This window comes from Myotis brandtii, unplaced genomic scaffold, assembly GCF_000412655.1.
Source record: "Myotis brandtii unplaced genomic scaffold, ASM41265v1 scaffold276, whole genome shotgun sequence".
Taxonomy (NCBI): Eukaryota; Metazoa; Chordata; class Mammalia; order Chiroptera; family Vespertilionidae; genus Myotis; species Myotis brandtii.
The window spans coordinates 2730128-2743653 of record NW_005360509.1 but is presented as its reverse complement, the minus strand read 5'-3'; the positions used below and the strand labels follow the sequence as shown (position 1 = coordinate 2743653).

Below are 13526 nucleotides of genomic sequence, written 5' to 3'. Positions count from 1 at the left end.
GGGTGGGAAGAGACTGGACAAAAATTGTACACCTATAGATGAGAACAGTGGGTGGCGGGGGTAAGGGCAGAGGGTGGGGTGGGAACCAGGTGGAGGGGAGCTATGGGGGGGAAAAAGAGGAACAACTGTAATAATCTGAACAATAAAGATTTAATTAAAAAAATAAAGTATAATAAAGTTTTACATGTTACTAAACACTTAGAATTCTTTTATTTTAGAGGTTAGCTAAAGGTAGGAATTGGAGTATTGAAATTCTTAGTAACCAGTTGGTTCTGACATTTTTTTGGAATTCGAGAGTGAAAGTTGTAAAGTAGGAAGTAGCACAGTATAGTGATAGTGGTCATCAGGTTTCATAGTATAAACCAGAACTTAAACCTGAATCTGCTACTCTCTAGCCATTTGTCCTGAACAAGATACTTAATCTCTCTGGATCTCAGTACCTTGTCTATAAAATGGAGATAATAATATTATCTTCTTTATTAAGATCATTGTGAGGATTATATGAGAACTAGAGGCCTGATGCACAAAATTCGTGCATGAGTAGGCCTACCCTCGGCTGCTGGCACCGGCTTTCTCTGGCATCTGGGACCCGGCCTTCTCTCTGGCCGCCGGCAGGCACCGAGGACCCAGGCTCTTCTCGCAGCCCTGGCTTCGTCCAGAAGGACGTTCAGTCTAATTAACATATTATGCTTTTATTGTTATAGACTATTTGCCTGGTGCACGAAATTCATGCACGGAGGGGGTCCCTCAGCCCAGCCTGCACCCTCTCCAATCAGGGACCCTTGGGGGATGTCCAACTGCCGGTTTAGGCCCGATCCCACAGGCAATCTGGGACTGCTGGCTCCTAACCGCTCGCCTGCCTGCCTGATCACCCATAACTGCCTCTGCCTGCCTGCCTGCCTGCCTGCCTGCCTGATTGCCCCTAACCCCTCAGCCTGCCTGACTGCCTGATTGCCACTAACCTCTGCCTGCCTGACTTCCTTCCTGATTGCCCCTAACTGCCCTCTACTGCCGGCCTGATCTCACCCCCAACTGCTCTCCCCTGCCGGCCTGATATTTCCCCCAACTGCCCTCCTCTGCTGACCAATTTGATTCTGATTGGTCGGTTTCTATGCCAGTCAGTGTCAAAAGCTCCGCCTCCTAGGCAGCCATTGGCTCCTCACAGTTGACCCAGATTTGGTTCTGATTGGTCAGTTTCTATGCCAGTCAGTGTCTCTGTACCTATCAACAGGGCCTGCTCAGCAGCCCAGGTGGAGGCCTGGAGAGAAATGGAGGCTCAGCTGCTGGCTCGGCTGGGAGAGAAAGAGAGAGGCAAATGCTGATCAACAGCTGCCACACAGGCTATGGATCAGACCCTGCTTCTCTCTTCAGTCCTCTCTTCGGGTCTGATTCACAGCCGCTGGAGTCAGTGCTGGGTCGCCACGGCAACCCAGCGCTGACTGCAGGACTGACTTCCGGTTGGTTGAGCCTCCGGTCGTGACGGACCCAGGGTTTTTATATATAGGATAGTACTTAATTAAAACTTAACATGGTGCCTGGCATAAAGTAAAACAATATTAACTAATATAAAGTAAAATAAGTGTTTCTAGTACTGTTCTTTATAAACTTGTGTTATCAGCATTTAGCATAAATTGAATTTTAAAAATACCAGTGTTTATAGAACACATCAAGTCATCTTGCTACAGAAGTGTAAGGCCTCTTATTGATTTTAGACCTGTGTTGTAATTTGCTTATGACAGCAAAGTAGTAGGCAGTCTGACAAATTATCTGATTATATCACTACATGAACTGATCGTTTGAACATTATCCTTTAAACAAGCATGTAGTTACATGAGCCTGAGAAATCAGTCATTGTATAAAGTTTAAGTTAGTAAAAGTATAATAAACTTTGCTTTTCTTCTTGACTACTTTTTTTTCCAGGTTCTTTTTAAAAAATGTACGTGTATAGGTGATTTCTAGCATGAGTTATCACTGTGTCAGTTTGTTGCATAAAACTAAGTCTAGACATCAGGCTTTTTAAAAATATTTATTTTTTAATATCTTTATTGCAGCTGATTCACACAGCCAGTCGGCCTGGTGGTCAAATCCCTCTAGTATTAACTACAACAATCAAGGCTCAACTAGAACAAGACTGCGCACAAAGACCACTAGGGGGTGCACCAAGAAAGCATAAAAAATGCGGAGACAAAAAAACATGACAGAAATGGAGGATATAGAGCTAAAAATCGCAATTTTGAGGGCTTGCAAAAATGTGCTAGAAGCTGTCAATAAACTTGAGGAGAGAGTCACGAAAACTAATGAGACCCTCGATGCTATGATAAAGAACCAACTAGAAATTAAGCATACACGGACTGAAATAAAGAATATTATACAGACACCCAATAGCAGACCAGAGGAGCGCAAGAATCAAGTCAAAGATTTGAAATGCGAAGAAGCAAAAAACACCCAACCGGAAAAGCAAAATGAAAAAAGAATCCGAAAATATGAAGATAGTGTAAGGAGCCTCTGGGACAGCTTCAAGCGTACCAACATCAGAATCATTGGGGTGCCAGAAGATGAGAGACAGCAAGATATTGAAAACCTATTTGAAGAAATAATGGCAGAAAACTTCCCCCACCTGGTGAAAGAAATGGACTTACAGGTCCAAGAAGCACAGAGAACCCCAAACAAAAGGAATCCAAAGAGGACCACACCAAGACACATCATAATTAAAATGCCAAGAGCAAAAGACAAAGAGAGAATCTTAAAAGACATCAGGCATTTTTATGCAATTGAGACAATCCTGCTCAGATATAGAATTTATGCATTTGGGGAATAGAAATAATAAAACACGGATATGGCTTAGTGCAGTGGTCGGCAAACTGCGGCTCGCGAGCCACATGCGGTTCTTTGGCCCCTTGAGTGTGGCTCTTCCACAAAATACCACGTGCAGATGCGCACGTACAGTGCGATTGAAACTTCGTGGCCCATGCCCAGAAGTCGGTATTTTGTGGAAGAGCCACGCTCAAGGGGCCAAAGAGCCGCACGTGGCTTGTGAGCTGCAGTTTGCTGACTAATGGCTTAGTGTGCCCGGCCAGCACAGCCAAGGGTTCGGTGAGCTGTTGCGGGGAGAGGTGGGTGAAGGATTAAAGAAAAGACAAAGAGAATAAGCTGGGGCTCGGTGGATCTCCCATGCCTGGCTGAGATAGATCCAGATGGCAAGCTAATGTTTTATTTTATAGTCAGAGGTAAACAAGGTAGTGGTCACCATAGTTACAATGTTCTTGTGAGTTTCACTTATTTTGGCAGCACTTGCTGCACCTCCCACAGCCCATTAGCTACCCAGGAAGGATCTAGGGAGACCATAAGGTCAAGCTTAATTATACTAAGAGGGCTGTGCCCTCTAAGCTAGGACTTGTTTGTGGCTTTGCCAACAGGTCGGTCGAGGCTTAACCCTATAGCTGCTCCCTACAGCTTAGTTTTTCCTTTCTCAGCATTATTTATAAAATATTAAAACTTGAAATGTTAAAAATTATTTCTTTTGATATTTCTGTGCTTCAGTCTTGGAAACTTGAATCTGTATTTCATTATATAATTTCCTTGTAGGTCCCCCTTATCAATTGAAAGTGAAACCTGATTCTGAATTTTTAGTTATAGAAAATGGAACAGCTTTCCCATTTCAGGTAGAAGTTTTGGATGAATCAGACAATATAACAACACAACCAAAATTGGTTGTTCATTGTAAGGTAAGCTATTGTAAGATAAAGAATATGTAGATTTTTTTAAATCCCATTGTAGTAAATGGAAATAACTATATTTTTATCTGCTTTTAGTAAGTCTTGTATAGTATCTAGGTCTTGAATGATTATTCCATGGAGAAATTTGTGGGATATTGTATTGCCAATAGTTTTCAGGATCCCTAAGCCAATAAAAATGTCAGCTACACTGAGTTTCATAAAGAAATTTATGAACTAAAGATTCCCTTCCTCTCCTTCCTTGGTCCATTCACCTCATTTCAGGTGAAGTATTTAATTTATGAATAAAAATCCTTCAGGATTGGGGATGGATGGATGGATGGATGGATGGATGAATGAAGATGACTAAAAGGAAAGGAAAACCCTAGTTTGTAAAGTAAAAAAAGGAAGAATATTGGTTGAGGAGTCAGATTTTCTTCCAAAACAGATAAATTTTACCCAGAAATATAAAAAATTAACTCTTTTCAGTCATAAATTCCCTAGAATATTAGTGAATTTTACTTAGAATTTTCTAGTCTATAGCCAGAAATAATAGCTCTAATGAAGTATTTGAAAATTTAAACAATTATTTAGTAAGTTATTGAGGTCTTAAATGATTTTTTGTGCTTCTACTAGTTTTTAGGTGCTCCTAATCTTCCAGTCTACACTGTGGATTGCAGTAGTTCTGGAACCAGTATTTTATCAGGACCTGCAATTCAAGTTCAGAATATTAAGAAAGACCAGACGCTTAAAGCTAAAATTGAAATACCTGTAAGTTGTTATTGTTATTCATTGGTATTATATTGAGTCTTCATACAAATAGTCTTTAAGAGATTTATAGTAAATTCTGTAAAGTTGTTTGACTTTTTTAAATGAGGTATTTGCAGTTCTTTTAGCCAAAGGAAAATAAGGAAGTGTGAAGTGGTATAGTGAATAATTTAATGTTTTATATAGAATATTAATAATTTTCTTGACCAAACCTTTTGTAATTTCTGTAGCATTATTGATTTACATATTCCTAAAATTAATTTTTTCTTATATAAAAATTTGACATTTATGTGTCATTTTTGTTTTTTATAGTTTACACTTGTTTTTTTGAAAGTTTGCTAAATATTTCCATTTAAACTACCACTGATGGACTATAGGTATTTAATTTGTATGTGTAATTTTAAAAATGAAACAGTGGTTTTAATTAGTATTTTCATATAAGACATTATTATGTTAATATGACCATAGGATACATTTTTAAAAAATATATTTTTATTGATTTCAGAGATGAAGGGAGAGGGAGAGAGAGATAGAAACATCCATGATGAAAGAGAATCATTGATCTGCTCCCTCCAGCATGCCCCACACTGGGAATTGAGCCCACAGGCTGGGCATGTGCCCTGACCAGGAATTGAACTGTGACCTCCAGGTTCATAGGTCAAAGCTCAACCACTGAGCAACGCCAGTTGGGGAACCATAGGATACTTTTTATTGTATGTACATCATGGCTGAAGGTTAAGCCAGCCTGATATAAGCAATTGATCCCCTAATGTTGTTGAATGGGATAACAAATACTTAAACAAATGAAACACTTAAATGTGATTTCTTTATATATGATGCAGTAGATGATGAATATCCTAATTCCATTTGATTGATGTTTTCCTAAAAATTATACATCAAATAACATTTTAAACCCCAAAAGGGTAAAAGACAGCTTTTATTTATTTATTTAGTTATTTTTGTTAGAATGAGATAACTTTATTATAAATGTTTTATTTTCTGACTGGTTGTATTTGATAATCTTCAAATATTTGTTATGTATTTTCTTTTTTCAATAATATGGCCAACTTATTTTGAGCATACTATCAGGAAGCTTAAGGAGAAAAGATTTGGATTTAGGAAGGAATTTGGGCTTAGAAGCAAGAATAACAAATTATTAGGGATTATGCAAATACAGAGCAGCAACAGGCAGAGGACCCAAGAATCCAGGTCAGTTAAGACAAAGACCAAAGTATAGCATGTAATATGCAGTTAGAAAATGTTATCTAAAGCTTATGACTCTTGAGTTTTGAGTTTGAGTCAGGCAAATAAGATATGCATATGATGGAGGATGAGGGTGGGTTTATCTGATATTCTGTGAGGTAGAAATTTTGAATATGTCTTTCATGTTGATAGGCTTTGATAGGAATGAACTGTAACTGATAAGGAAAAGTATAGCATGTAATATGCAGTTAGAAAATGTTATCTAAAGCTTATGACTCTTGAGTTTTGAGTTTGAGTCAGGCAAATAAGATATGCATATGATGGAGGATGAGGGTGGGTTTATCTGATATTCTGTGAGGTAGAAATTTTGAATATGTCTTTCATGTTGATGGGCTTTGATAGGAATGAACTGTAACTGATAAGAGGCATGAGCTAAGGAAGATTGTAAAGGTATTTTAGGCTTAGGCTTATTTTGAATTTTGTGGAATGCATTATACCTGGTTATGAAATAATGATATAAGATTTTAATATTGTGTGCCTAAAATCAACTTATAAATCTTAATCCAGCTCATTTTTATTGATCTATGGAACACTGATGTAATACCTATATAAATTATAAATATGCCAGCTTAGTCTTTAGGATGTTTAAAATCCTTATCTAGCTATATGGAAACTTGTCCACTTATCCCATTTAATAATGAATTGAAAAAGCACTAGTGTAACCTAATATCATTAAATAATATGCTTGATGGCAATTATTTACCCCTGATTTTATTGAAAGCTTTTAATATTTTATATTTTTAATCTTATTAATGAATGTTAGTCACAAAATCCCTGTTATGTGATTAAAATTTTACCAGTTTGTGGCACTTTTAAGTAAATTTACAAATAAGGGGAAGGAAATCCTTTTAAGTCCAAACATGCTAGTGTTTTGGTTTTAAGAAAGTGGCCATTATCTTTATTTATAACTTAGTGGTATAAAATATGGAATGATTGATAGTACAATATATTCTTAGTTACAAAACTTATGAATGTTAATAGTATATAATATGATCTTCCATATTATTGGAATAAATTTTTAAGCAGTGTAATAAAACATTCACTGTTAAAGCTAAAATTTGTTTTCAAAAAGTACAGATGTCAGTCAATATATGTTGGTTTTCTTCTCTTCCTAGAGTTGTAAAGATGTGGCACCTGTGGAGAAAACGATTAAGTTGCTTCCCAGTAGCCATGTTGCAAGATTACAGATATTCAGTGTGGAAGGACAAAAGGCAATCCAGATCAAACACCAAGATGAGGTTAATTGGATAGCAGGCGATGTTATGCATAATCTTATCTTTCAAATGTATGATGAAGGAGAAAGAGAAATCCATGTAACATCAACTTTAGCGGAGAAAATTAAAGTAAGTATCTAAAACAGATTGGTTATTTTTAAAAATATGTTTTTATTGATTTAAGAGAGGAATGGAGAGCAAGCAAGAGAGAGGGGGAAAAAGAGAGAGAGGCATCAATGATGAGAGATAATCATCAATTAGCTGCCTCCTAAACACCCCCAACTGGGAATCGAGCCCACAACCCAGGCATGTGCCCTGACTGGGAATCGAACCATGACCTCCTGGTTCATAGGTTGATGCTTAACCACTGCATCACACTGGCTGGGCAACAGATTGGTTATTTTTAAGAATTTTTTTTTTTTTTTTTTTTACTTTATGTTTGGAAGACTCTGAATAAGAAGTTTTGCTTGGATAATCATTTTCTACCCTTTTACTTTGAATCTACCTTTATCTTTGCATCTTACGTGTGTCTCTTGTAGGCAGCGTATGCTTGGGTTTTGTTTTTTGATCCACTCTAACTCTGTTCCTCTTTATTGGTGAATTCAAACTGTTTACATTTAGGGTAATTATTGGTGTATGGGGATTTCCTATATCCATTTTATCTTTTGTTTTCTGGTAGCTCTGTGCCTCCATTGGTTTTATTTTCTTTGTGTTTCTGTTCGTTGTTTTTGTTTTGTGATATTCCATACTTCTTTCCTCCCTTCTTAAGCTATATATCCTGGTTTGGGGATTTTTGTGTGTGGTTACTATTAGGTTTGTAAAAAAATAAAGTTGCATATATGCCACGGTTCTTTTCTTTTTATGTTTTTGTTGTCACAAATTATCCCTGTTTATGCTGTAGGTTTTTTGGTGATCTTACTTGTAGTGTTGTGACCTTATGTTCTTTTTTCAGGTAGAATAACTCCCTTGAGTATTTCCTGTAATGGAGGTTTTCTGGTGATAAAATGCCTTAGCTTTAGTATGTCTGGAAACATCTTTATTTCTCCTTCATATTTCAAGGATAATTTTGCTGGTTATATTGTTCGTGGCTGGTAATTTCTCTCTTTCAGATATTTGAATATTTGGTTCCACTCTCTTCTGTCTTATAGAGTTTCTGCTGAGAAGTCAGATGAAATTCTGATAGGTTTTCCTTTGTAGGTCACTTTCTTCTTTTCCCTGCCTGCTTTGAGGATTTTTTGTCATTAATTTTTGACAGCTTTTAAACCAAGTGCCTTAGAGAGGGCCTCTTTGGATTGAAGTAACTAGGTGTTCTCTTTGCTTCTTGGATTTGAGGATCTAGTTCTTTCCATAGGTTTGGGAAGTTCTCATCCACTATTTGTTTGAATAGACTCTGTTCCATGCTCCTTCTTCTCCTCCAGAATGCCTATAATTCTAAATTCTAATATTGCTTTTTCTAATGGAGTCAGTTCTTTTAGAGCTCTTTTCATTTTTCTTTATGCTCACGTCTCTCTCTCCTCTTACCTCTGTGTCATTTCTAAATTCCTATCCTATCTAATAAAGAGGTAATATGCAAATTGCCCATCACTCCAACACACAAGGTGGCTGCCCCCATGTGGACACAAGATGGCCAGCACAAGATGGCCAGCAGGGGAGATCAGTTGTGGGCGATCAGGCCAGCAGGGGAAGGCAGTTGGGAGGGACCAGGCATGCATGGGAGGGCAGTGGGGGTGGGACCGGGCCTTCAGGGGACGGCAGTTGGGGGTGACCATGCTGGCAGGGGAGGGCAGTTGGGGCCGACCAGGCCTGCAGGGGAGGGCAGTTGGGGGTGGTCATGCTGGCAGGGGAGGGCAGTTAGGGACAATCAGGCCAGCAGGAGGGCAGTTAGGCATCAATCAGGCTGGCAGGGGAGTGGTTAGGGGGTGATCAGGCTGGCAGGCAGAAGCGGTTAGAGGCAGGCAGGCAGGCGAGCAGTTGGGAGCCAGCAGTCCTGGATTGTGAGAGGGATGTCCAGCGGGATCGGGCCTAAACGGCAGTCGGACATCCCTCGAGGGGTCCCAGATTGGAGAGGGTGCAGGCTGGGCTGAGGCACACCCCCCAACCCCCGTGCACGAATTTCATGCACCGGGCCTCTAGTCTTGGATATCACTAAATCTTTCCTCCATGATTGGCTATTTTCTATGCTCAGTAGTTCACTCTTAATCTCCTTAATTGCATGCTTCATTTCCAGGATTTCTAATTGGTTCTTTTTAAAAGTTTCAATCTCTTTGGTAAAGTACTTGTTTTGTTCATTGATTTGTTTTCTGGGTGCATTGAATTGTCTGTCTGTATTTTCTCACTTCTGATTGAGTATTTTCAGAACTGCAGTCTTGAAATCTGTCATTTATATCATCCTAGTGACCCGGTGCACGAAATTCATGTGCATTAAAAGGGAATTAATTAGAGGAAATACTTTAATATTGCTATTTGCCCTTCCTCTATAATAGAAGTGTCAGAGATGAAAGAAAATTAGTAAAATGTATATGAAAATCTTCCTCCTGTCAGACTCTGGGGCGCACCACGGGAACCAGAGTTGGGTCCCTGCCCACCCACGTGCACCTCAAAATCGCGTGAGACCCAGACCTGGCCGGCCCCACCCTCATTGGGCTAGATCCAGATATGGCTGGCCCCACTCCCATTGGGCTAGATCCAGACCCGGCCGGCCCCACCCTTGTCAAGCCCCGCCGGGTGGGGGGCACAGCCTCAGGTCCTCTGGCCCAGTGCCAGGGCATGGGGCGCAGCCTGAGGTCCCCCGGTCCGGCACCCGGGCGTGGGCATGGCTTGAGGTCCCCTGTCAAGCCCCGCCGGGCGGGGGACATAGTCTGAGGTCCCACATCAAGCCCTGCCGGGTGGGGGGCATGGCCTAAGGTCCCCCGTCAAGCCCCACCAGATGGGGGCGCAGCCTCAGGTCCCTGCTGATTGCTCATTAAGGCTTATTACAGGAACTCGGCCTCTCCTGTGGGTGCAGCCATCTTGTGTTATGGAATCCCTGCCTCCATTGTGGGCACAGCCATCTTTGACCGTTATGGTGTGATGGTCAATTTGCATATTCCCTCTTTATTAGATAAGATACTTCCCAGTGTTCCAGCTTGCTTCTGCAGATTTTTCATTTTTTTTCTGGTCATCCTTGTTACTGTTGTTATTAGTAGTGTTTGCTGTTCTCCTTTGCCTAAGCATTTATATCTGTCTATATTAATGAAAAGGTCTTTCTACTATTTTCCAGTAGATGATGCTGAATTGCAAGATTTTTTTACCTCTGTGATCTCTCAGGGTTGACCTCCACGGCTTCCGTAAAGCTTCCATAAGACAGTACAGCTGCGCTGCTTAGGGGTGGGATTTGTTATGCTCTCACCATAATGGGGATGCCTGACCCCGTGGGGTTATGCTCCAAGTACTCCTCCTGGGGATCAGTCACTGAGGGAAACAGCAGTTCTACTGCAATAGCTCTTGATTTACAGACAGTTAGAGGCCTGATGCATGAAATTCGTGCAAGATGCGGCCTTTTTCCTCCAGCTACCGGCACTGGCTTCCCTCTGGCACCTGGGACTCGAGCTTCCTTCCGGTTCCCGGGACCCGGGCTTCCTTCTGGCCGCCAGCAGGCAGCCCAGGACCCAGGCTTCCCTTGCAGCCCCAGCTTTGTCCCGAAGGACGGAAGGACTTCCGGAAGGATGTCTGGTCTAATTAGCATATTACACTTTTATTATTATAGATATGCTCCTGGACCTGACTCTAAGAACAATGTGAGGCAAGTTTTCGGATTCCAAGTGGCAGCAGGGCTCTGTGGTTCTGTTTCTTTGTATGAAACACCATTGCCCTGCCCAACAGTGGAAAGCTGCAGGGCAGAACCCTGTGTGCCCTGTCAGGCATCTGCCGTCTCAGACACTGTTCACTTGCTTCTTCGCTGCTTGCCCTGCTGGGCTGCTCCCCGCAGCTCTCTGTTCCTCCGGCCCAAGGATGCATGTGCTACCACCAGCTTTCTCCCTCTCCCAACTGGGCCAAGAGCTCCTGGCTGCAGGCCTACTTCTGGTGGCTGTCTGTGCTTTCCTTCTTGTCTCCCATTTACTCCTTTTTGTTCACCTTTAGATGTTTCAACGTGCAGGTCTCAGGCATGCATCTGTGTTGAGCAGGGATTTCTTTGTTGAATTATAGTTGGTTAACTTATTGACAGTTTAGGGGGACAGGCCAAGGGTTCTCTCACACCTCCATTCCTCTGATGTCACTCTCTGAACAAGAAGTTTTATACGGAACCTCTAAGAAGAATCTTACCAAAGAGAAATACTACCATCATTTATAATTCTAGGCTAAATAAGAGTTTTTTTTCCATGCACTAGGCTGAAACATGAATGATTCATGTGTGACATGATTTTGACACTTAAAACCAAATTCCAGTGTTTGGTATTTTGTTTAGTTGTCACTGCCTGGCCAGCTGTATTGCTGTATCCACAATCAAAATCACCATCTTACTGCAGCAATCTATTTATAGCTATTCTGAAGGCCCTAATAAAAGGTCTGTTAAAGGTAAATAATGAAGCAGTATTGTTAATTATACAGAGTCCTGATTTGGCCACTTCAAATTTGTATAACAATTGCTAAAAGCATGATCTTAGAAAATAGTTTAGTAGGTTTTCAGTAACTTTAGGTGGTTTTCATCAGTTTGCTGACATTTGAATATATCATTTGTACCTAAAATGGGTTAATCTATATGTTGAAACTTAACATCTCACTTAACAGAGACCCAAATAAAAATGATTAAATTTTTATCACATAAAGTAGATTGCTTACTTCTTTAAAAGTACTATCAATTATGCTGTAATGAAACATGTAAATTCCTAAAAGTCATTGTGTGTAAAATGGTGCAATAAAAAGCACAGGGTTTATGGGAAAATGGGAATTAGAGGCACAATACTCAAACCTCATCACTCACCCATTTAAAAAAAAAATAGGAAACTAATAAAATAGTACCAAAAACAGTAGCAGTAACACATGTTAAATGATTAAGAAGTCCATGAACACTATAAAAAATATGTGAGTTTACTTGTGGAAGTGGGTACAGGAAGGGTTTGCAGCTTGTGAAATCAGTAAATGTGTTCATGTGGCTCAATACACATAATTGGCTGATGAGGCTGGTAGGTGTTTGAGGTGTGTGTTTTATATATTCTGCATGGCTTGGCTCAACAGTTTTTTGTGTTCAACTATTGTAAAGTAAAATTGCTTTTATACTCAAAAGTTTCCCTATTATTTTAATTGCATTAGAACAAACATTTTCAAACCAAGCATTATAGGCAGAACAAACTGTACTTTTCCCTTTGACATTCTTATAGGAAAAACTCCTCTTTATGTGAGAAACTAGTTTTTAAAACCCCAGGTTCATTTAAGGCAATTAGAGATAAACATACCCCCATCTCTAGAATTCCAACGTTTGTGGACCCTTATGCAAGGGATTCTAATTAACTAAATATTTGGACAGTTGCTGTTGTGGGACAGATGTAGAACTTACTTTTTTTATACTGTCATGTCCTATAGTCATCTTGAGTTTCCAAAAATAATAACTGATATTTTAAAGAATTGTTTAACCAGGGGTTCAACTGACCTTATTTTAAAAATTTTATTTGGAATAACCTCTGCTCCAGCTAGTTTATGTTTTCCCTCATTAATGAGAGAAGAGAGGATTGAGAGAGAAATAATCCTGAAAGGGAGGCACAAGTCATTTTTACCCTATATCAGCAGAGTTGGCTGAGTGGTTTAAAAGTGGTGCCAAGGAACCTGGCTTCTAAACTAGTTCCACATTCTTTTTCTTATTGAGGTGAAGAAGAATTGACTGGAGAGCCTCTTCCTGTATATACCTTTCTTTTGGCCATTCTCAGAGCTTGTGGCCTACATTTGACACATTTTTGCCTCAGATCTAGTAGTTTTATATTTCTTGGGTTCCAGAGATTTTAAAACATGCACCTCTTCATTGATAATACAAGATATTAAATACTATTATTTTAATAGATTAAATGTATAGTCTTTAAAGTGGTTTTTGTGGTCTTTATATAATTCTTCAATATTGAGGAAAGTCAACCCAAACTGAACTAGGAATTCATTGAAGGGATAGCACAGCTTTTTGTGTAACTCCTACTTGCTTCCATTATTTAAAAAAAAAAAAAAAAGTATAATAAAGACTAAATGAGAATGAAACATGGTTTAAAAAGATTAAAAGGCCCTAACCAGTTTGGCTCTGTGGATAGAGTGTCAGCCTGCAGACTCAAGGGTCCCAGGTTCGATTCCGGTCAAGGGCATGTACCTTGGTTGCGGGCACATCCCCAGTGGGGAGTGTGCAGGAGGCAGCTGATCGATGTTTCTCTCTCATTGATGTTTCTAACTCTCTATCCCTTTCCCTTCCTCTCTGTAAAAAATCAATAAAATATATTTTAAATAAATAAAAAGATTAAAAGGTGACTAAACAGATTAGAGCATCATAAACTGGGATGAAAATATTAGAATACCAATTATTTAAGAATTACAACGAAGTTGAGCTAAAAAAAATTCT

At 39.7% G+C, this 13526-nt stretch overlaps 1 protein-coding gene across 1 annotated transcript in view; it reads left to right on the top strand.

Moving 5' to 3' along the window:
- Positions 1 to 13526, top strand: part of SMCHD1 (structural maintenance of chromosomes flexible hinge domain containing 1) — a 151843-nt gene that overhangs the window by 76415 nt on the left and 61902 nt on the right. Inside the window, exons 25-27 of the mRNA XM_005868751.2 lie at positions 3586 to 3725; positions 4350 to 4484; positions 6860 to 7087. Of these exons, the coding sequence (XP_005868813.1) occupies positions 3586 to 3725; positions 4350 to 4484; positions 6860 to 7087 (503 nt within the window). The remainder of the gene's footprint in view (positions 1 to 3585; positions 3726 to 4349; positions 4485 to 6859; positions 7088 to 13526) is intronic.